Source organism: Scylla paramamosain, unplaced genomic scaffold, assembly GCF_035594125.1.
Source record: "Scylla paramamosain isolate STU-SP2022 unplaced genomic scaffold, ASM3559412v1 Contig1, whole genome shotgun sequence".
Lineage (NCBI taxonomy): Eukaryota > Metazoa > Arthropoda > Malacostraca > Decapoda > Portunidae > Scylla > Scylla paramamosain.
Genome location: NW_026973666.1, coordinates 3,440,001 through 3,462,500, shown reverse-complemented (window position 1 = coordinate 3,462,500; position 22,500 = coordinate 3,440,001). Strand labels below are relative to the sequence as shown.

Below are 22,500 nucleotides of genomic sequence, written 5' to 3'. Positions count from 1 at the left end.
CACACACACACACACACACACACACACACACACACACACTCACCTCAAGCCGAGCTCCACCAAGTGCTGGCCAATGAGGCGCACCATATCTTGCTGCACTGTATTAAGCTTCGGACTCACGCACTCCTCCTCCGACACACCGTTCTGGGCCTGTGCGCCATCGCCCTCTGCCCCCTCTGCCTGTGTGCTGCCGTTCTGCTGGCCGTTGGAGGCTGTAGACACACAAACACGCATCGCTCAGAAAGAAAACGATGCTGAGAAGTATGCTAAGAGACACAAATTTGAAAAGAATCACTCAAAAAGAAAACTATGAAAACTATACTAAGAGAGAGAGAGAGAGAGAGAGAGAGAGAGAGAGAGAGAGAGAGAGAGAGAGAGAGAGAGAGAGAGAGAGAGAGAGAGAGAGAGAGAGAGAGAGACACATAGAGTATTTGAAAGGATAAAACGACACTTACGACAAAGATCTGAAAGGGTTATGACGTACTCGTAAGCCAATAACAGTGAACAGAATAAAGGACAAGATTACAACGGCATCTTTCACGGGATGAGACAGGACTGGGAAAGGGTTCGTAAAGATAAAGACAATGTTTAATTCTATTCACTAATTAGAGGACGTGTGATTATTACCATGATATTTACCTTGTTAACTCACCTGTCTTGTCACCCACACTGAGAGAAAGAGAGAGAGAGAGAGAGAGAGAGAGAGAGAGAGAGAGAGAGAGAGAGAGAGAGAGAGAGAGAGACTACACCTTATCTCTCCTCACTTTCTTTCTTCTTATCTCTCTCTTTCTCTCCCCCTCCTCTCTTTCTCTATCCTCTCTCTCTCTCTCTCTCTCTCTCTCTCTCTCTCTCTCTCTCTCTCTCTCTCTCTCTCTATTACTTTACCCTCAATCTATCCTCTCTCCTTTCTCTACTCTGTGCCCCCCCCCTCTCTCTCTCTCTCTCTCTCTCTCTCTCTCTCTCTCTCTCTCTCTCTCTCTCTCTCTCTCACAAAGCCAGGTGATGTGGTGCTGTCTGTGCAAAACATGACAATCTTTAGTTTCTATCATTATTTGCTTACTTCAGGCTCTTTAATGGTTTTTTTTATGTATTTCAATGTATAGGTCCTTTTATGTATAAGTTGACCTAGCCTGACCTCAATGATTCAACAGTGACCTCTGAAAATGAAGCATGAAGTAGGTCAGGAATTCTATTGTACATTTGTGGGGCTTATCTGTTAAAGACATGGCTTAATTTATCACTAAGTAGCAAGAAAAGGTTTATTTATTGTTTACTAAGTTTTTTTGGCCCTATACAAAGCTTTCATGATCAAAAATTTACTTATACATTACCATTACAGTGATATAATTTTCTCTCTCTCTTTCTCTCTCTCTCTCTCTCTCTCTCTCACTTTTCTTGGTCATGGTAAGTATACATTTAACTTCATTTAACAAGAGTCACCTACACACCTTCCTATACAGTTGATTTTTGTTAATTTTCACCCTTACAAATAATGGCTATGTTTAGATCGAATTGTTAATCTTTTCCATTAAATATTTGGCTTTCAGGTTTTCCCCTATACTAAAGATATATGATAAATACTGTTTATTATTATCATTCTTTCTGTTTACCTTGTTTGTTTTCCTTGTCTACAAAACGTAAGTACAGTTTATCTCTCTATCACCCTTCCTTCCCTCTGTTTATCTTGGTTTATCTCTTTATCACCTTCTCTGTTAACCCTTTCATATTTTTTCTTAGTCTGGATATCGCAAGTACAGTTTCCCTCTCTTTATCACTCCTCCTTCTCTGTTCACCCTATTAAGTTTTCTCTCTATCTTGAAAACGTCATAATAATTTGTCTCTCTCTCTTCCTTCCTCCTCTGTTTATCCTACCATTCGCTCTCTGGTGCCCACTCAGCAAAGCCAGCCAGCCAACATGTTACTGACCTGTTGCGTGGTGCTGGTGCTGCATGACGACTGTGCCAGGAGAAGTAGAGGTAGTAGTAGTAGTAGTGGTAGTAGTAGTAGTAGTGGTGGTGGTGGTAGTAGTAGTGGGGCAGAGAGGAAGGCTAAGAGTCAGCGAGCCAGGCAGAGAGCTACTGACCTGCTGTGGTGGCTGCGTGGTGGTGTTGCTGCTGCTGCTGCATGGTGGCTGTGGTGGTGGTGCAAGGCGTGGTGGTGGTGGTGGTCGTGGTGGGTGGTGGTAGTAGTGGCCAGGGCACCAGTCAGCTGTTCTGGGGCAAGTTTGCGTCTCTTCCTGGGCGGCGGAGATCGTCCACCGGCGTGGGGGTCCTGCCAGGAGGCCAGTGTGTCTAGGGGGGTCGCCGTGGTGAAGGCAACACCACTCACCAGCACACGCAACACACGCAACACTCAACACGCAACACACACCACCACCACTCTCCCCTCCACGCCTTATTTCCTCCTCCTGCGCTGCCTCCCGCGCCGCCTGTGCCCGGGCGTGCGTGCCTCAGCCTGCTGCCTGCGTGCCGTGCGTGTCTCGGGGGCTGGGCGGCGTGCTGGGGCGGGTTTTGCTGCCTTTTCTCCCCAAAGGTCGCAGAAAGATCGACTGTCTCTCTCCCTCCAGCTGGCGGCCAACGCTCCTCTCGCACTCGCCACACTCTTCACAAACCCCAAAAATAAAGCAAATTATTCATCTTACGCTCATTCATTTTATTTGATAATTACATTAAAATTAGTAGAATAATATATTAGATCATAATTTATTCCTATATTCCGTGTTTATTTCATTCAAAGTTTTATTGGTATATCAAAATACATTTCTTTCCTACAATATTTCCATCACTTCCTATAAATAAGAATGATATAATAATACATAAAACATTCAATTATATATAAATTTTCTTTCCATGTCCACACGAAACTCAAAAATTTCCCCAAATCCGATTATATATCTCCATATTTCCAGTCACTACCATTCTTTGAGACAAGCAAGCGATGTAACCTATCATAAACTGTACAAAATAAGTCGCGTTTTACTCATGTATGGGGAGGGGATGAGGAAATTCCAGTTTGGTTGGTGCAGTATTGGAACTGTTGTCTCTTGGCGAAGGACAACAAACAAAGTGATGGAGGACGGTACACGCACCCTTATTTAGCGCATTAGTCACTCCCACGCCTCTCTCCTTCGACCCACACTCCTTCAACATGGCTTAAACTCTTCCTTAGGGCGGCAAGGATCCGAGGAATACTTCAGGAGGTGAGAAATTCCCGTGCAAACCTAATAAGTGGCGATGTTTGTATCTCGCTCCAAGACAAAGATTTCAAATACTGCTCGGATTTGTGTGTCTCTTGTGCTCTATATGTGTGTTTTTGCATTTATGATGTTTGGCTAACGTGTTTATGGATATAGAAAGGGTTATGGTGTGAATATAGCTTCATATGAATATATTTTAACATAAAGAAATCTGGTGTTGTTTTGGTAAAAAAAAAATGGAAAATTGTTGTTTATTTGCGTTTTCTTCCTTGGTATTCGTAATTTTTTTTGTTAATTGTCTCAGTAATGTTTGTTTTCTGTATCTAAGCCTGACGTGAACTTAGCCTAACCTGTCCTAACTTGACCAATGCAACTTGACTGTCTTAGTAAGTTCATTAAGTTGATATCTTGATTCTTATCCCCAAATGTTGCTTAACTTTACCGTAACTACTGAGACTTGTCCTAACTCATCCTCACTTTATTTATTTATTTATTCTCATGGTAAAACATAACTTGGTTCTAACTAAACCTGGCCCAACTTGACTTAACTTGTCCTAACTTCATTTATTACAGAGCATTTGTATCTAATTCTCTTGCTGAAATATTTGACCTTAACTTTACTTAAACCTGACCCAGATTAACTAAACTTGACCTAACTCTACTTAAACCTGACCCAGATTTACTTAACTTGACCTAACTCTACTTAAACCTGACCCAAATTAACTAAACTTGACCTAACTTAACTTAAACCTGACCCAGATTTACTTAACTTGACCTAACTCTACTTAAACCTGACCCAAATTAACTAAACTTGACCTAACTTTACTTAAACCTGACCCAGATTAATTTAACTTGTCCTAACTCTACTTAAACCTGACCCAGATTAACTTAACTTGACCTAACTTTACTTAAACCTGACCCAGATTAACTTAACTTGACCTAACTTTACTTAAACATGACCCAATTTAACTCAACTTGTCCTAACTTTACTTAAACCCGACCCAAATTAATTTAACGTTCTAACATTTTCTTAAAGCTGACCCAATTCAACTTAACGTTCTAACATTTTCTTAAACCTGAGCCAATTTAACCTAACTTGACCTAACTTCACCTATTACCGCACATTTCCATTCAGTCCTTACGCTGAAGAATATAACTTGACCTAACTTTTCTTAAACCCGAGTTAACTTAACCTCGTACAGATGTTTCTTTTCTTATGTCCGTCCAAATGAATGATTATTAGATGTGAAGGCTAATGAAAGACAAACATGGCAGTGAAAAAGATAAAATACACATAGTTTGAAAAGAATGATGTGAAAGTAGCAAAATATTCAAGGATAACCATTACAAAAAAATAAAATAAAATAAATAAATAAATGAATAATAAATACAATGGTGGTGGTGGTGATGGTGATGTTCAAGTGACCCCCCCACAGACTTGCAGTGATTTCACATTTCAGGGCAGCAGTGGTGGTGGCAGTGGCAGCAGCAGCAGCAGCAGCCATGGGGGGACTGTCAGCCAGCAGTGATGGATGAGCTGGGTAAGACACTGTGAGAGAGAGAGAGAGAGAGAGAGAGAGAGAGAGAGAGAGAGAGAGAGAGAGTTTTTTTCTTTTTTCTTTTTCTCTATTTTCTCTTTCTTCTTTCTTTTCTTTTTTTTCTTCTTTTTCTTTTTTTTTCCTTCATTTCTTTCTTTTTCTTTTTTTACCTAAGGATTAATAACACTTTTCTATATTGTCGGTTTACGGTCCTCCCACAAATCTAACTGACCCTCTTCCTCCTCCTTCTCTTCCTCCTCCTCTTCCTCCTCCTTCTCCTCCTCTTCCTCCAGTTTCTTCATTCCTGCGATTAGACGAGGCTGGCTAACTGACTGACTGGGTAGCTAACTCTCTTGGTCTGTTTATCTCCTTCCTCCTCCTCCTCCTCCTCTTCTTACTCCTCCTGCTCTTCCTCCTCCTCCTGACGACTCACCCACACCACCATCCCACACCTGGACTCATCACCAACACACCAAACACAAGAATAATAAAGAAAAAACAAAAAAACTTATACATTTCTCCCTTCCAAACCAACCGTGACTTTCTCCAAACTATTCCAACACTGCAATGGTGCCGACAGGTGTGGAGGGGCCAGAATACACCTGCGACTGGTTCACGTGTGGGCTGTGTGGGCTGAGGACGTCCACTATTGAGGGTTACGTCAGTCACATGATCGTGCAGGAGAGGTGTGTCCTTCACCTCTGTCCTTCTGCTGCTGTGAGGGACCTGCTGCTGCCCAGGTAAGAGTTGTTGTTGTTGTTGTTGTTGTTGTTGTTGTTGTTAACCTAACCTAACCCTCTTCCTAGGTGACTCATTGTTGTTGTTGTTGACCTAACCTAACTAACCTTATCTAACCTAACCTAACCTAACCTAACCAGACTTAACCTAATCTGACCTGACCTAACTTGATATAACTTAACCTAACCTGATCTAACCTAACTTGACCTGACCTAAGCTGCTTCTGCCCAGGTCAGGATGCCTATTTCTTATCCTTCTATTAACTTTAAGTGGTCTTTAAGTTAACCTCTCCTAACCAACCTAAGTTATCTAATGTCTTATTTACTGTATGTTAACCTGACTTTCTTAATTCTTGCATTTTAATTTAACCTAACTTTTCCTAACATTATTTTATTCATTGTATCTTGTTCTGTCTTTCTTTCTAATTTATCCTAATGTTGTCTTATTTACTCTATGTTAACCTTGACTTTCTTCATTCTTGGTGCTCTTCAATTTAATATTATTCAGTATATTTTATCATATCTTAATCCTGACTGCTCTTAAACTTAATCTAGTGTATCCTAGCAAAAGTATATTATTATTATTATTTGTAGAAAGTACCTGCATTTATTATTATTATCATTATTATCATTATTAGGGAACCAGTGTGTGCTGTGAGGCCTTACTGTGGCTCCCTCTCTCTCTCTCTCTCTCTCTCTCTCTCTCTCTCTCTCTCTCTCTCTCTCTCTCTCTCTCTCTCTCTCTCTCTCTCTCTCTCTCTCTCTCTCTCTCTCACCATCTCTTCTCTTTCAGATTTTCAAAACGGAGGAGGAGGAGGAGGAGGAAGAGTCTGGGAGAAGAAGAGTTAACAGAAGCAACAGAAGATGTGAAGGAGACCAGCAGAGGAGGAGGAGGAGGAGGAGGGACAGAGGAGGAGGAGGAGCAGAAGGAGGAGGAGGCCAAGATGGAGGTGGAGGCGGAGGAGGTGGAGATGGGGGACGTGAGGAGATGGAAGTGCAGGGTGTGTTGTTTGACCTTCTCCCGTCAAGCTGCTATACTTAACCATTTCAAGCTGCAGGTGGGTAGTAGTAGTAGTAGTAGTAGTAGTAGTAGTAGTAGTAGTAGTTAGTGGTGGTGGTGGTGGCAGCAATAGTAGTAGTAATTTCATTGGATATTTTATTGTTGTTTTTGTTGTCCTAAGCCAATGTGCCTCTTACATTAAAAAATAGTAGTAGTAGTAGTAGTAGTAGTAGTAGTAGGAGAGAGAGAGAGAGAATTTTAATCCTCAACAAACCCACCCAAACTAAACCAAACCTAACCTAACTCAGCACCCCTATACCCCACACAGCACAGGGTTGGCGGCACCATGGGGGGGAGCGACGCGGACCCCAGGGAGGCGCAGGTGAAGGAGGAGGAGGTCCCAGCACCCATCAGACACATTATTACAGTGGGAACAAAAGTGGAGACAGGAACACTCCCAAAGGACACCACACAGCCTGTCAAATCTTGGAGTGAATTCAGCTGTCAGATTTGCAGCCAGTTGTTTAAGACGGTGTGTGTGTGTGTGTGTGTGTGTGTGTGTGTGTGTGTGTGTGTGTGTGTGTGTGTGTGTGTGTGTGTAATTTCTTGCTTCTGTCACTTCTTGTCTCTATATTTGATCCTGTTTTTCTTTTTTTTTGTTTTTCTTTTGTTTTATGTTTTATTTTATTTTCTCTTGTTTTTTTTCTCATTTTGTACGTGTTTTCCCCTCTTTTCTATTTTTTTATTTTCCTTTATTTGTTTCTCTAATCTTCTACCTGTTTTCTTTTATTTCCTGTTTTATTTTCTAATTTTGTCTTTTTCCTAATTTTCTACTTGTTTTTCTCACGTTCTATCAATTTTCTATCAGTTTTCCCTCATTTACTACTTGTTTTCTCAGTCTTTTACCTATTTCACACCTCTTCCTCAGGGTAAGATTCTGCGCACACACATGGCAGTGGTGCACAGCGAACGTCGGGCCTTCCAGTGTGACTTCCAGGGGTGCTCCTTCTCTTTCAAGACCAAGGGCTCCCTGAAGAGACACCAGAGGAGACACACAGGTACTAACATCCTCTGCTCTTTCTCTCTCTCTCTCTCTCTCTCTCTCTCTCTCTCTCTCTCTCATCACGACTGTTTTCCAAGGCCACAGATGATTAGCTGGGCTCTCAAGGGTGTTTCTCCTGTTAATAATGTAGGAATGTTGTTAATCTGTCACTAGAACTGTAGAAATATCCTTTAAAATGCTCTGCTCTCTCTTCACGACTGTTTTCCAAGGCCACAGAGATGACTAGCCAGGTTCTCAAAGGTGTTTCTCCAGTTAATAATATAGAAATGCTGTTAATTTGTCACTAGAACACAAAAACATCCTTAAAAGCCTGTGTCACTTCAACTAAAGCCTTGTGAAGTAGAGGTGTGATGCAGAACTTAACCTAACTAACTCTAACCTAACATAACCCTAACCTAACCCGCAGGAGAGCGCCCCTTTGCCTGCCAGCGGTGTGGACGTTGCTTCCGAGAGTCTGGCTCCTTGACACGGCACCTCCAGTCTCAGGGGTCGTGTGTCAGCAAGTTGGACACTCAAATCCCTCTTTATGGCAGAACCCTTCCTTTCAACCCTCCGCAAGCTGATAGGAAGGTGAGCTTAGGTTAGGTTAGGATAAGTTAGGTTAAGCTAGACTAGGTTAAGTTAGGTTAGGTTAGCATATGATAGGTTAGGTTAAGCTAGACTAGGTTAAGTTAGGTTAGGCTAGACTAGGTTAGGTTAGCATATGATAGGTTAGGTTAGGATAGGTTAGGCTGCCCTGCTCTTCATTCACGCTAAGCAGTTTGAGTTTCCGCTCTGTTGCATTCTCAGTAAGATGCGTAGTGGGCTGTGTGCTTTTGTGAGTAATTTGTGTAAGTTAGGTGAGGGTTACTGTCTGAATATGGCTGCCCTGCTCCTCACATATGCTAAATGGTTTGATTTTCCACTCTGTTGGACTCTCAGTAAGGCACATAGCAAGTTGTGAGTGAGTAATATGTGTAGCATTGAGGTGTGAGGGCAGGAGGGAAATGGGCAGGAAATCGGACAAGTTAGAATCACTCACACTGTGTTTGGACGTAATGAAAGCTTGGCAGAGTCTGAGAGATTAGCCTAACTACCTCATGGGCAGTATTACCAAAGACTGAGCCACAAAAAATTGACAGAAAGCAGCTAGATGTAGCGTAAAAATTGTACAGTAGTTATAACTCTCCTCCAGTCTTTCAGTTAATATTTTAGTGGCCTAGGCTTGGATTCATTAGTGTTTTGGTGCCTTTCCACTGGTCTCTACCCTGTCCTCCTCCACACACTATCCCCAGGCCTTCCACAGCCTTCCCACTGGTCTCCTTGTGCTGTCCTCCTCCACACACCATCCCTAGGCCTTCCACAGCCTTCCCACTGGTTTCCTTGTCCTATCCCGTTTCACACACCATGCCCAGGCCTGAAGTCATCCCCCTGGTCTCAAGGAAGGGGAAGTTCATGCAATAAGAAGTAAGCTGAAGGAAAGATTGCCAGCTAGACTGATTCATAAGGTTAAGTTAATCTGGAGGAGGCTTAAAACTGAGCTGAATTTATTGACTCTCTCTCTCTCTCTCCTTCCTTCCTTCCTTCCTTCCTCTCTCCTTCCTTCCTGTCTCTCCTTCCCTCCCTGCCCCCCTTCCCCCTACAGCCAAGTGTTCCCCCAGACATTAAGCTGGGTCTGAAACAGGAGCTGGTGGGTGTGGAGGAGGCAGCACCTTCCACCCACCTGCTGCTGGCACTGCCCCCTGCTCCTCCTGGGACCCTGGATGAAAATAAGGCATTGCTGAGGTGCCAAATCGCTTCCGCTGCTGCAGGCAAGATGAAATTACTTTTTTTTATTTATTTTTATTCATTTTTTTCCTCTCACAGTTTTCTCTGCTTTTTTTTTTTTTTTTTTTTTTTGCTAAGTTGGGAATATTTGGCTATTTTTGTGGATTTATTTAATAATTCTTACTGTTCCTCCACAACAGGGAACCACTTAGTGAAGGTGGAGGAGAGTGGAGGGCACCCAAGTCACCCTCTGTCAGTGTGCAAGATTGAACCACCACCACCACCACCCTCCACCTCTCCACCTCCTTCTTCAGCACTTGATAAAACTGGTATGAGAGAGAGAGAGAGAGAGAGAGAGAGAGAGAGAGAGAGAGAGAGAGAGAGAGAGAGAGAGAGAGAGATGCATAGATATAGAGAAAGATAGAGACAGACAGCTAGATAGATACATAAATAAACTGATTGATAAATAGAGATAGATAGATAGATAGATAGACAGATAAATAGATCCATATATACTGATAAAGATAGAAAGCTAGATAGATAAATAAAGACAGGCAGAGATACAGATTAGATAGACACACACGTAGACAGATAGATAGATAAACAGACATCCTATCCCCCCCTGCCACAGATGGGGGTGAGGGGGGTGAAGAGGAGGACGTGAAGCCCCCCCACCTCCTGCCGGACATCTTGAGGAAGTCCTTCACCTGTCCAGTGTGCCTCAGGTCATATTCAAGGCAGACGTCCCTCGCCCTCCACATCAAGCAGCACTTGGGTGAGGCCCTGACCTGACCTGACCTGACCTAGTGTAATATAACTGTACCTAACTTAACCAAACGTAATGACCAGAACTACTTGACCTGACCTAATGTAATATAGCTAACTTGACCTAACCAAACCTAACTTGACCTGACCTAACCTGACCTAGTGTAATACAACCATACCTCACCTTAACCTAATCTAACTTGACCTGATCTGACTGAACTGACCTAATTTAACCTAACTTAACCTGAACTAATCTAACATAATCTGACCTAACCATACCTAACCTAACCAAACTTGACCTGATCTGACCTGACCTAATAAATCTATCTTAACTTAACATAACCTAATCTAACTTAATTTCACCTAACCTAACCTAACCTAACCCACATCTGACACCACCCCGACAGATGACCTTGGTGACCAGTGCAGCGAATGCCATTGTCACTTCGCCACGCGGCAGGCACTGGGGCGGCACCTCTCGGCACACTCCTCCCTGCGCCAGTTTGAGTGCCAAATCTGCGGCAAAACCTTCAAGTTATTAGGCCACGCGCGGGCACACCTGACGGCACACTCTAGCGCCAAGACAGTGCCATGTCGATACTGCCCCAACCTGTACAAGACTAAGGTGGGTGATGTTAGGTTTGATTTGGTTTGGTAAGGTTTGGTTGGGTTCAGTTGGGTGAGTTTTGGTTTGGTTGGGTTTGGTTGAATTGGGTTTGGTTTGGTTTGATTAGGTTAGGAAGTGATTAGCCAGGTCCTCAAGTCTGTTTCTCCAGTTAACAATGCAGAAACCTTGTCAATCTGTCACTAGAACCATAAAAACACCCTTGAAAACCCACATCACTTAGCATTTCTTCAGTTAACAATGCAGAAACCTTATCAATCCATCACTAGAACCATAAAAACACCCTTGAAAACCCACATCAATTAGCATTTCTCCAGTTAACAATGCAGAAACCTTGGTAATCAACCACTAGAACCATAAAAACACCCTTGAAAACCCACATCACTTCAACTAGAGCCTTTGAAAAGCAGTGGAGGTGTGGCATGGAAGCATCGTCGACCACAAACCTTCCCCTCACACACCCTGCCTTTCTTAGAGTGCCCGCAATGCACACGAGCGTACACACAGCAGTGCCCCGGCCTTCCCCTGCTCCGAGTGCCAGCGAGCCTTCACCACCAAGGCGTCCCTGCTGCGGCACCTCAGGACACACACCGGCGAGGCACCCTTCTCCTGTCGCTTCTGTGGGAGGCACTTCAAGGAACATGGCACTCTTAGTCGGCACCTGCGACACAAAGGTAAGTGTGTGTGTGTGTGTGTGTGTGTGTGTGTGTGTGTGTGTGTGTGTGTGTGTGTGTGTGGGGGGGGGAGCCTCAAAGTGTTTTGTGAGTGTTCAAGTGCGTTTTTAGGGTGTTTCAGAATGTTTGAAGGTGTTTAAGTGTGTGTGTGTGTGTGTGTGTGTGTGTGTGTGTGTGTGTGTGTGTGTGTGTCCTGTTTTAAAAATGCTCTGCTTTCTCACCACGACTATTTTCAAAGGCCACAGAGATAACTAGCCAGGTCCTCAAGTCTGTTTTTCCTATTAATAATGCAGAAATCTTGCTAACGTCACTAGAACTATAAAAACACCCTTGAAAATGCACATCACTTACTGTTTCTCCTGTTGATAATGTGAAAATCCTGTTAATCTGTCACTAGAACCATAAAAACACCTTTAAAAACCCATGTCACTTACTGTTTCTCCTGTTAATAATGTGGAAATCTTGTTAATCAGTCACTAGAACCTAACCACTCTCTCTCTCTCTCTCTCTCTCTGTAGTGCCATGTTGCCGCCAAGCCAGGCTGAACAAGGAGGTGGGGGACACTGGCATCTACCTGGCACCAAGCAGCAGCAGTGGCACCATCAAGGACGAGGGAAACACAGCGAAAAGTGATGAGGATGTACCTGACGTTGATACAGACCAGGTGTGTGTGTGTGTGTGTGTGTGTGTGTGTGTGTGTGTGTGTGTGTGTGTGTTGTGGTAATATTTCTACAGGGTTCTTTCTTTTCCTCCTCCTCTTCTTCTTTCTCTTTTCCTCTCATATTCCTCTTTCCATCTTCCTCTTCCTCCTCACTCTTCTTTTTCTTCCTCCTCTTTTTCTTTTTTTTTTCTTCTCCTCCTCCTCTTTTTCTTTTTTTTTCTTCTCCTCCTCCTCTTTTTCTTTTCTTCCTCCTCCTCTTCCTCTTCCTTTTCTTCTTCTTCTTCACACACACACACACACACTTAAACATTCCCTCTCTCTCTCCCACAGATGTCCGAGGGAGGCAGCAGCAGCAGCATCAGGGAGAGGGAAGATGGGGAGGGGGAGTGGGAGGAGCAGTCTGGGGGGGAGGGGGAGGCCACAAACACCCCAGGAAGATTTGTATTGGTGCAAGAAGGTTCCCCAACATTCCCTCCCTCCTTCTGTCTCCGTCTGAATGCCACGGTGAGTGATTAAGTGTGTTTAAGTGTGTTTGTGCAGCTGTAAGTGTGTTTCGAAGTATTTTGGGGGTTTTGAGTGTGTCTAGAAGTGTTTGGGGGTGTATTTGGGTGTGTGTTGTGTGTGTAAGTCTGTTTTAAGCTTGTTTTAGAGTGCTTGTGTGTGTTTAAGAGTGTTTAGAAGTGTTTTAGGGCTTTCAAGTGTGTTTTTGTGTGTTTAAGAGTGTTTGTGGGTACCTAAGAATGTTTTTAGTGTGTTTATAAGTGTTTTGAAATATTTATGGAATATTTAGATTAAGTGTTTTTGTTTTGTTTAGGAGTATCTGTCCAAGATTTAGAGGTTTTTTGGGGTGTTTTAAGTATGTTTTAAGGGTATTAGAAAATGCACATCCATACCTAACCTAACTCAACCTAAGCTGACCTAACTTAACCCAACCCAACCTAACTTAACCTAACCTAACCTAAATTAACCTAACCTAACCTAAATTAACCTAACCTTAGTCCTCTATTCCCTCCCACAAGACCCCAGGCACCAGTGTGGAGAGGAGGGACCAGGCCATCTCCTTGTGACCCCCAGTGTTGACCTAGCATGACCTGTGGGGCCGCAGCAGGCGAGGAGTGTGACCTTGTGTTGGGCAGCCACAGTGACGCCTTTGACATGTAAAAGAAATGAATTAATCTCAAATTTTCATGTTTAATATAAGTGACAGTATGAGGTGGCTCTTTTTATTCTTCCTTACGTCACTCTTAACATCCTTACGTCACTATTAATATCCTTACGCCACTCTTAATATCCTTACGTTACTATTAATATCCTTCCTTGGTTCACTAACACCCTTCTTCGCCTCTACCACTTCTTAGTTATATAAAGATTCACAACTATCATCACCATTCATTATCTACATCATTCAGGGTCTGTTTGGGGCCAAGGGGAGGGGCAGGTATAGCTGGTGCATGTGTGGTGTGTCAAGGGATGGGGCTGGTGTCTGAAGGGGGACAGAAATGCATGTAGATAGAAGGGGAAGGGAGGAAGCCTGGGGTGAGCAAGGCTGTGAAGGGAGGGTGTCCACTCAGCATAACAGCCAGGTGGTACTGTGTTGTGGCACTGTTTTGGCACTGATACACTAAGGGAGTCTGATGTTGAGGCTTGTTGTTGTTGTTGTTGTTGTTGTTGTTGTTAGTGCTGGTTCACCATAACACATAAATAAACAAAAGTAAATAAATACAAACAAACAAATAAATACAAATAACACAGATATATAAACAAAAGTAAATAAATAAATAAATACAAACTGAAAATATGTTACTCAAAAAAGGTAAAAATTAAATGAATCCATATAATTTATTAACAAAACAATATATATATATATATATAAACAAAACAAAATATCAAAAGAAAATAATAACATGCATATGTACATACATACATGAGTGGCTGGTGCCTACGTAAAAAAAATAAATAAATAAATAATAAAAAAAATTAAGCTTGTTTTGTAAGGGCCAATAGATCTGCTGCTGCTTGCACTTCCTTTGTGCTCCTTTCTTTACTGGTGAAGGCGAAGGAGCGACATTATAGGGCAGTGCTTTCCTGGCTCCTGCTGCTGTAGGTCGTTAGGTCAGGTTGGGTTATATTAGGCTGGGTTGCATAAATTACGTTAGGTGAAGCAAAAACAGGGACAGATTAGGTTAGGTTATATAGGGTTAGGTTAGACCACGTAGGATTACATTAAATTATACCACGATAGGTCAGGTCACATAAGGTTAGGTCAAGTTAGTCTAGGTTAGTTTAGGTTACATAAGATTGAGTTACATTAGTCTATGTTGGGTTAGGTTACGTAAGATTACATTGTATTACACTAGGTTAGGTCAGGTTGCGTAAGGTTAGGTCAGGTCAGGTTAGTCTAGTTTAATTTAGATTATATAAGGTTAGGTTAGATTACACTGAAATATACTAGGATAGGTCAGACTACATGAGATCAGGTCACAAGGTCACATAAGGTCAAGTTTCCCACTCACCTGCTGGCAACAATGGCCTCGGTTGACCTGGCCCCATCTATCTCCCTGACCTGTCGTCTATCCCTGTCATAATGCATCTTGACCCCATGGAAGGACATCCTCTTGAACTCTGTCCAGGGAGAGGTCAGATAAGGTCACGGAGGTCGCACGTACCAGTAACACTCAAGAAAGGGAGGTCATGGACAAAACAAGGATGACGTACGCAAGATTCTCAGGTAAGTAATCAGGATTTGTTTATTTATTTCATTTATTTATTTATGTAGGAGGGACACCAGCCAAGGGCAACAAAAATCCAATAAAAAAATATATATAAGCCTACTGAGATGCCAGTCCTTGAATGGCATCCGAAGCAAATCAGAAATTGAAGGACGATTGTCTTGAAACCTTGAATTGAAGGGTTAGTGTCTTTACGAGGATGGAGCAAGTGTATGGTGGGGATGACAGGTGGAAACAGGCAGGTGGGTCTTATACAGGGACTGCCACGTGTCTCTCTAATGGCTCCTGCATAGTAATAATAGTGATAGTAATAGATAGGGGTGACAGGTGGGAATAGGCAGGTGTGTTTTGTTATCTTTCGTACAGGGAATGCCACTTATCAGCCTGATGGCTTCCTGCACCAGCCCTTGTGTTCCTGTGCTCTCATGTACTAATTCCAAGACACTTTATTTCAGGGCAAAAAATATGTGTTTTCAAGTCACGACCTACACAGCGAAGGAAACAGCAGGGACATTAATGAACTGCATGAATCTAAACCAAACTAGGATGAAAACACCAACATCACACCAATATTATCCAACACAAACAGAGCAGCACAACATCGCAACACCCTCACAGCACCAGCAGCACCCCTAACCTAACACACGCACCTGGAACAAGCGTCAGCAGCATGGCGACGAACGTGAAAGCAAGCACCCACTCTGAGGACGTAGCTAGGACGTGGTAACTCCATTTCTTCCGGCCCTCTGCCTGCCACCATGCTTTGTTCTGTGCCCAGTAAGCTGTTGGCAGTGGAGAGGTTGGCATTGTAGTGGAAGGATCAATAATTCACACTAAAAACACATTGCAAGATCTTCAAAGGATCTATGATAAAGGTAAGAATTTATTTTTCTGAGTCTAGCCAGAATAATTGCTTAAGAGTTTACTGAATGATGCAAAGAGTGTTTGGTGGGATTAAGGCAAGGAAACGCAAGAATATGAAGGTAAATTATAGTGTTTCTGTCATCTTTCTGGCTCGTAAGGATAAAACGCTAGCAAGATATGAAGGCTTCCCAGACATAACCACTTTCTTGCCCCAGCTGGCCCTGTAGTGAAGAACAGATCAAACCAAGAAATGACAAGAATATAAAGCTAATTAAGAATATTCCTGCCATCTTCCCAGCTCGTAAGGATAAAACGTTAACAAAATATGAAGGCTTCCCAGACATAACCACTTTCTTGCCCCAGCTGGCCCTGTAGTGAAGAACAGATCAAACCAAGAAATGACAAGAATATAAAGCTAATTAAGAATATTCCTGCCATCTTCCCAGCTCGTAAGGATAAAACGTTAACAAAATATGAAGGCTTCCCAGACATAACCACTTTCTTGCCCCAGCTGGCCCTGTAGTGAAGAACAGATCAAACCAAGAAATGACAAGAATATAAAGCTAATTAAGAATATTCCTGCCATCTTCCCAGCTCGTAAGGATAAAACGTTAACAAAATATGAAGGTTTCCCAGACATAACCACTTTCTTGCCCCAGCTGGCCCTGTAGTGAAGAACAGATTAAACCAAGACAAGGCAAAAATATAAAGCTAATTAAAAATATACCAATCACCTTTCCAGCCCGCACAAATACCAAGTTATGCCGATATAAAGGGTTTTCACTGCTTACCAACTTCTTTGCCCTGATTGGCCACGTCATGAAGGACGGAGAACACAACAGTAGTGATGATCAAGAGCGTTGCCATTGCCGAGCAAATGAAACGCACCACCATTACGCCACGGCTGTTCACATGCGGCGATAGGCACACTGACATCCAGCTCTGGGGGTGGTGGTGGTGGTGGTGGTGGTGGTGATGATGATAATAAAAATGATGATGGTGATAATAATGATCATAATAACAATAATAATAATGATGATGATAATAATAATAATAATAATAATAATAATAATAATAATAATAATAATAATCTACCTATCTATATAACAGGGTGGCTCAGACAATGCACAATAATAATAATAATAATGATAATAATAATAACAACAACAACAACAACAACAACAATACAGTCTCATGTTTTCTGAAGATTCTGAGAAAAACTTAATTTATTTGATCTTCATATGAAAAGTCACTTAATATATAAAAATTAGGAGTCTGAGGCTGAGAGAGAGAGAGAGAGAGAGAGAGAGAGAGAGAGAGAGAGAGAGAGAGAGAGAGAGTCAGTCCTTACCTGCAACCACTGATAGACCGTTCCTAAGCCAAATGCCAGAACAGCCCCAATTAGGTGGACAGTTGTGATGGTGCTGGACTGCAATGATGAAAAAATAGTGAATAAATAAATAAATAGGCCACAGAGATAATTGACCGGGTTCTCAAGACTGTTTCCCCTGTAAATAATGTAGAAATCTTATTAATCTGTCACTAGAGCCATAAAAACACCCTTGAAAACCCATATAACTTCACTACTAACATTTTCCAGGGCCACAGAAATGACTAGCTGGGTTCTCAAGAGTGCTTCCCCTGTTAATAATGTAGAAATCTTGTTAATCTGTCACTAGAACCATAAAAACACCATTAAAAAACAATATAACCCCACTATTACTATTTCACAAGGCCACGCAGATGACTAGCCGGGTTCTCAAGACTGTTTGCATATATGAAGGGTCCCCAGCAAGGAAGGCAGCCAAGACAGGGCACACAACTTTCACACACACACACACACACACACATTCGCACTCTCAGCCCCTCAATTACAGGAATACTTTCTCTTCTCTCATTGAAATGGTGATGAATAATAAAGATAAATGCTTCAAAAGATAGGAGTGAGTGAGGGAGTGAGTGAGTGAGAGAGAGCAGCAGTCAGGGGCAGTGCTGGCATATATTTGTGTCTTTCCCTGTCTGTATTACTCCACACACACAAACACACACACATACACACAGGAATCAAGTTATACATATATGTCTCTCTGTCTCTCTCTCTCTCTCTCTCTCTCTCTCACCTGAAAGTTTCCAACGAGAAAAAGCCCAAATGCAGAGGAGAGGCCGAAGAGAGTGGCAATCCTGCTGGTTTTCTCGAGGTCCTTGCACACGAGGGTCTGGTTGTAGTGGCCCAGCACCTGCTTGTGTCTGGCCCACACTGTCACTGCCACTGTGGGTGAGGCAGCGATGACAAGAACACAAGGGTTGGTGTAGGAAGCCATTAGGCCTACACGTGGCAGTCCCTGTATTATAAAACACCTGTCTATTTCCAATTTATTCTAATCCATGTCAGATTTTCTTTTAAAGCTCCCTGTTGGTTCAGCACACACACACACACACACACACACACTTACTTAGCACAGAGATAATGTCCAGCATGAAGGAGAAGAAGTTGCTCTCAGGTGGGTAGGCACCAGTGGAGCTGATGTAGGGAAACACAGGCTCGACGTGCCCCAGTGCCACAGACCACGCGTACCTGGCCAACACAGGAAAGCTTGATTACGTCACCTGACTCTTGGCCTGCTATGCTTTCTCCCCACTATTTTCCAAGCCCACAGAGATGATTAGTCAGGTTATCAAGTGTTTTGCGTTAATAATGAAGGGATCTTGTTAATCTGTCACTAGAACCATAAAAACACACTTCAAAACCTGTCACTTATTGTTTCCCCTGCTATCAATGAGGAAAATTTGTTAATCTGCCACTAGAACCATAAAAACACACTTGAAAATCTGTGCCACTTATTGTTTCTCCTGTTAATAATGAAGAAATCTTGTTAATCTGCCTTGAAAACCTGTGTTACTTATTTTTTCCTGTTAATAATGAAAAAAAACTTGTTAATCTGCCACTAGAACCATAAAAACACCCTTAAGAACCCATGTCACTTCATCTAGAGCCTTTTGAAAGTAGTGGAGATGCAGCACAGGTGTTTCAGAGTGTCCTTAGGCCTATCATAAATGCTAACACTAAAAAGATCTTGTCTAGCCACCCCTTGTTAGGTAAACTCATTAGAACACAAACTAGCACCTTCATCTGACCTCTTAATCTATTTACCAGATTCTAAGCTTCTCTTGATATATATATTTCTTGTTCTGCCACGATTACCAGTCCTATAATCCCCTTGTGACTTCCCTTAGGACACCAGTAACTCAACCAGATTCCCTCTATTACTACTACTACTACTACTACTACTACTACTACTACTACAGCCTTTTTATATATCTTAGGACACTTCAGTACCTCCACCAGATCTCGTCCTTAACCTGTCCTATCGTAACTAAAGCCCTATTCTCGCCACGCCTACTGTAGTGTACTTATCTACCTCCTACAGTCTACTTACGTGATGAAGAAGGTGAGGGGCATGAGCAGGGCTGACAGCAGAGGGAAGAGAGGCATTATATTCCACGTTACTGCCATTCTTGTCTGTTTTCACTCTCATTTCAATTCCTGTAAGGTTTGGTTAGGTTAGGTTAGGTTGGGTTACGTCAGTCAGCCAGCCATTCATTCACTCAATCGTCTTAATCACTACAACAGTTATCATTCATTCATTCATTCATTTATTTACTCATTCATTCATTCATTCATTCATTCATTTACTCATTCATTCATTCATTTAAGCACTAAACTTCATCACTACAACAATTACCATTCATTCATTTATTCAGTTAGTCAGTCGCGTCACTTCAACAGCCATTAATCAGTCAGCCAGTCAATCCATCAGTCAGTCATTCAGTCAGTTAGCCGGGCATACCTTAGAGAAACTGTCATTGAAAGTAACTGGTGCTGGTGGCAATCTTATCAGTAGTATTATCTGTGTGTGTGTGTGTGTGTGTGTGTAGCGATGATTTTGCAGCTCCAGTCGTTAAAATACTGATAAAATGACAGAGAAAAAGATAACAAGAGATTGATAAATAGATAGGTAAAGGACAGATAGACAGATAGATATAGATCATTAAAATCACATCAGACTTGCTCAATCTTTGCTATCACGCGCCATCTTCTGAAACAATGCCTTACTGCACCTCCACTTTCAAAAGGCTGTAGTTGAGGTGGCACGGTTTTTTATGAGTATTTTTATAGTTGCAGTGACAGATTAACACCATTTTTACATTTTTAACAGAAGAAACACTCTTGATAACCCATGTAATCATCTCTGTGGCCTTGGAAAATAGTAGCGGTGAGAGAGCGAAGGGTTTCAGAATACGACACGTGATCAGCTGTTTAAGAAATAACAATATCGAAGAGAGAGACAGGTTCCCGTATCGTATTTATCAATGCTGGCCACAAAATAGTAATGGAGCTGGTGAAGTGGTGACAGCATGGAGTTTCGGCAAAGAGAGAGAGAGAGAGAGAGAGAGAGAGAGAGAATCAAAGCATTTTAAAGATAAACTATTGCATAGGTACTTAGCAGAGAGGCATGGTATGTGTGTGTGTGTGTTTTTTTTTACTATTTTCTTAACATTTGACTGCTTTGGTAATCGTCGTGAAAAAAAATGAATTAATGAATAAATAAAAATATGCAGCGTGGTTCATTAACATTATATAAGGCAGATTTATTGGGGAAGTGCTAGTTAAGGAAAGAAATGGAGGAGGAAAAACTAAAAGAATGATGTTTGAAATGCTGAAGGGAACAGTCAGAGTAACAAAGGGACGGCTTCATTTTTTTATACTCAATCCCCACAACCAACTGAACTATCATTTTCTTCTATCTCCTTCTCCCTCCCTCTCTCTCTCTTTCTCCTTCTCCTCTCTCTCTCTCCTATGCCTCTGCCAGCCTCTCACTTCTTCATTCTCACATTTTTCCTTCCTTTATCTTAATCCCTCCCTCATTTCTCTCTCTCACTAAGTCTCTCACAATCTCTTTCATCCTAATCTCTCTCTCTCTCTTTTTTTTTTTTTTTATCAGAGAGAGAGAGAGAGAGAGAGAGAGAGAGAGAGAGAGAGAGAGAGAGAGAGAGAGACTCCCCCTCTCCCCCTCTTTTTAATTTTCCCGCCAAAAAATCCACGTGAAGTCATGCGCAGTAGAATGTAGGAGACCTCGCAGAGACCAACAGTATATTTTAGATTCGGTGTTATTTTCCCCGTTTCTTCTGTTTGTAGGCAAGTATGAAGACCCTTGTTGGCCCTGAGTACTGACATGACCCTTGTGCCTCATTGCCTTTAGCTGTGACCCCCAAAACAACCCTAGAAGTGAGGAAATTAGCGTGAAAATAAGGGCTTTTGATAAGTTACTGGGATGTTTGGAGCTGTTTGTTTATGTCTGCGAATCGTCTTTTATTTTTCCAGTTTTTGAGGTTAATAGGCGATAATTGTCCACGTGCCTCCTTGTGGGTAATCTTATGTCTATATTACTTATTTGCACAAAGGGAAACTCCGAAATAAGACCGGAAAAAAAGGAAAAATAAGCAAATTTAAAAGAGCAATCTTCACACATTTCCTGCGTCCTTTCAGCTTTTTCTTAGACAATTCGTATTTTTCCAATTTTTTTCCGTTAATAGGGAATAATCGTGCACGTGCCTCCTCCTGGGTAATATTATGGTCCTATTACTTATTTGTACAAAGGAAAGTACTCGGAGATAAGACAAAAAGGGAGATAGAAGCAAATTTTTTCAACCTCCCTAAATTCCGCGTGCCCTTACGTGTCCCAGATCGTGTTTTATTTTTCCAGTTTTTTCCAGTTAATAGTGAGTTATGATACACGCCCTTGCTCCTGGACACTCCTATAACCTTACTACTTATTTCTATCTAGGGAAACACTGCAAATTAAAACAAAAAAGGGGAGAAAAAAGCAAATATGTATGGGTGACTTTCGGAAGCTTGTTAAGTCTACTCACACCCCAGTCAAAATTTCCCAGTTTTCTCAGTAAATATGGAAGTAACGAGGCATTTAACCACTTGTATTGACTTATATAGCCCCTGTGGTTATGTGTCCTAGTCATCGCCGCCATATTGGGGCTGATAGTGGAGATAGAACAGGAAGAGACGTTTGGCAGAGCTCCTTGCTCCAGATATTTTTTTTTCTTTTCCTTTTATTTTCTTCGTGTGTTTCTTTCATTTGTTTCTTTCCTTCTTTCTTTCTGTATATATATTTTTTTTCGTGTGAGAATTGCTCTCTCTCTCTCTCTCTCTCTCTCTCTCTCTCTCTCTCTCTCTCTCTCTCTCTCTCTCTCTCTCTCTCTCTCTCTCTCGTTGGGATCAAGGGAGATATATCAGAAGGTGAAATTAACTTTTTAAAACTATAGGCGTTTATGTGTGTGTGTGTCCTTGAGGGGGGTTAGGGAAGAAATGTCTCTCTCTCTCTCTCTCTCTCTCTCTCTCTCTCTCTCTCTCTCTCTCTCTCTCTCTCTCTAATAAGTCACAAGAATAGATAAAATTTTAGTTAATTACATCCTAACAAGTTATTCCACCCCCCCTTCCTCCTGACCCCCCCTACCCCCACATCCTCTAACAACCTCCCACGCAGCCCCCTGGTACCCTCCCCCCCCCCCCGCACAGCCCTGACAACCCCCCCCCCCCCGCACAGCCTGACACCCAACAGCCTCTTACTCACTCACACAGCCTCTTACCACCCTCCCCCACTCCCAACAGCCCCTGACCCCCCCCCCCACTCAACTGCCTCTAACACCCCCCTCCTCCCACAGCTGCAGCACAGTGTGACGCTATGAGTGAGTCACCGCATCACAGTGTTAATGGCGCCTCCCCTGTACATGAGAGGTCACGTGATCCATCCTTCTCCCGCTCCAGGTAAAGGTCATGTCAGGCTAGGTCAGGTCAGGTCAAGTAATGTAGCCCTTTGAGTGATTTT

At 42.4% G+C, this 22,500-nt stretch overlaps 4 protein-coding genes across 10 annotated transcripts in view; 2 read left to right on the top strand and 2 right to left on the bottom strand.

Moving 5' to 3' along the window:
* LOC135095669 (WD repeat-containing protein 26-like) overlaps nucleotides 1–2,603 on the bottom strand; it is a 21,456-nt gene extending 18,853 nt beyond the window's left edge. The window contains 2 exon segments of the mRNA XM_063996651.1: nucleotides 44–212; nucleotides 2,084–2,603. Of these exon segments, the coding sequence (XP_063852721.1) occupies nucleotides 44–212; nucleotides 2,084–2,126 (212 nt within the window). The 5' untranslated portion in view covers nucleotides 2,127–2,603.
* A 413-nt stretch (nucleotides 2,604–3,016) lies between these two features.
* On the top strand, nucleotides 3,017–13,218 carry LOC135095667 (transcription factor E4F1-like). The gene is made up of 15 exons (XM_063996649.1): nucleotides 3,017–3,199; nucleotides 4,657–4,737; nucleotides 5,315–5,474; nucleotides 6,265–6,529; nucleotides 6,800–7,003; nucleotides 7,400–7,529; nucleotides 7,941–8,104; nucleotides 9,159–9,324; nucleotides 9,481–9,609; nucleotides 9,912–10,055; nucleotides 10,453–10,670; nucleotides 11,146–11,344; nucleotides 11,863–12,008; nucleotides 12,336–12,509; nucleotides 13,025–13,218. The coding sequence occupies exons 2-15, from the start codon at nucleotides 4,725–4,727 to the stop codon at nucleotides 13,070–13,072; spliced, it is 2,160 nt and encodes a 719-aa protein (XP_063852719.1). The 5' UTR covers nucleotides 3,017–3,199; nucleotides 4,657–4,724; the 3' UTR covers nucleotides 13,073–13,218.
* A 612-nt stretch (nucleotides 13,219–13,830) lies between these two features.
* LOC135095671 (DNA damage-regulated autophagy modulator protein 1-like) lies at nucleotides 13,831–19,933 on the bottom strand. Of its 6 annotated transcripts, none has more exons than XM_063996658.1 (9): nucleotides 19,805–19,933; nucleotides 19,036–19,142; nucleotides 18,052–18,173; nucleotides 17,719–17,867; nucleotides 16,950–17,027; nucleotides 16,390–16,540; nucleotides 15,385–15,516; nucleotides 14,519–14,627; nucleotides 13,831–14,103 (listed from the first exon to the last, which is right to left on the bottom strand). In XM_063996658.1, the coding sequence occupies exons 2-9, from the start codon at nucleotides 19,110–19,112 to the stop codon at nucleotides 14,073–14,075; spliced, it is 849 nt and encodes a 282-aa protein (XP_063852728.1). In that variant the 5' UTR covers nucleotides 19,113–19,142; nucleotides 19,805–19,933; the 3' UTR covers nucleotides 13,831–14,072. The 6 variants fall into 6 exon arrangements, with proteins under 6 accessions (XP_063852728.1, XP_063852727.1, XP_063852732.1 ...); XM_063996657.1 differs by lacking the exon at nucleotides 19,805–19,933 and adding an exon at nucleotides 19,447–19,704; XM_063996662.1 differs by lacking the exon at nucleotides 19,805–19,933 and adding an exon at nucleotides 19,342–19,443 and having other exon boundaries at nucleotides 17,719–17,940.
* A 796-nt stretch (nucleotides 19,934–20,729) lies between these two features.
* LOC135095665 (transformer-2 protein homolog alpha-like) overlaps nucleotides 20,730–22,500 on the top strand; it is a 9,595-nt gene continuing 7,824 nt past the window's right edge. The window contains exons 1-2 of one of the 2 annotated variants that reach the window (XM_063996645.1): nucleotides 20,730–20,795; nucleotides 22,337–22,439. In XM_063996645.1, the coding sequence (XP_063852715.1) occupies nucleotides 22,357–22,439 (83 nt within the window). In that variant the 5' untranslated portion in view covers nucleotides 20,730–20,795; nucleotides 22,337–22,356. The remainder of the gene's footprint in view (nucleotides 20,796–22,336; nucleotides 22,440–22,500) is intronic. The other variant, XM_063996646.1, reaches the window with a different exon arrangement.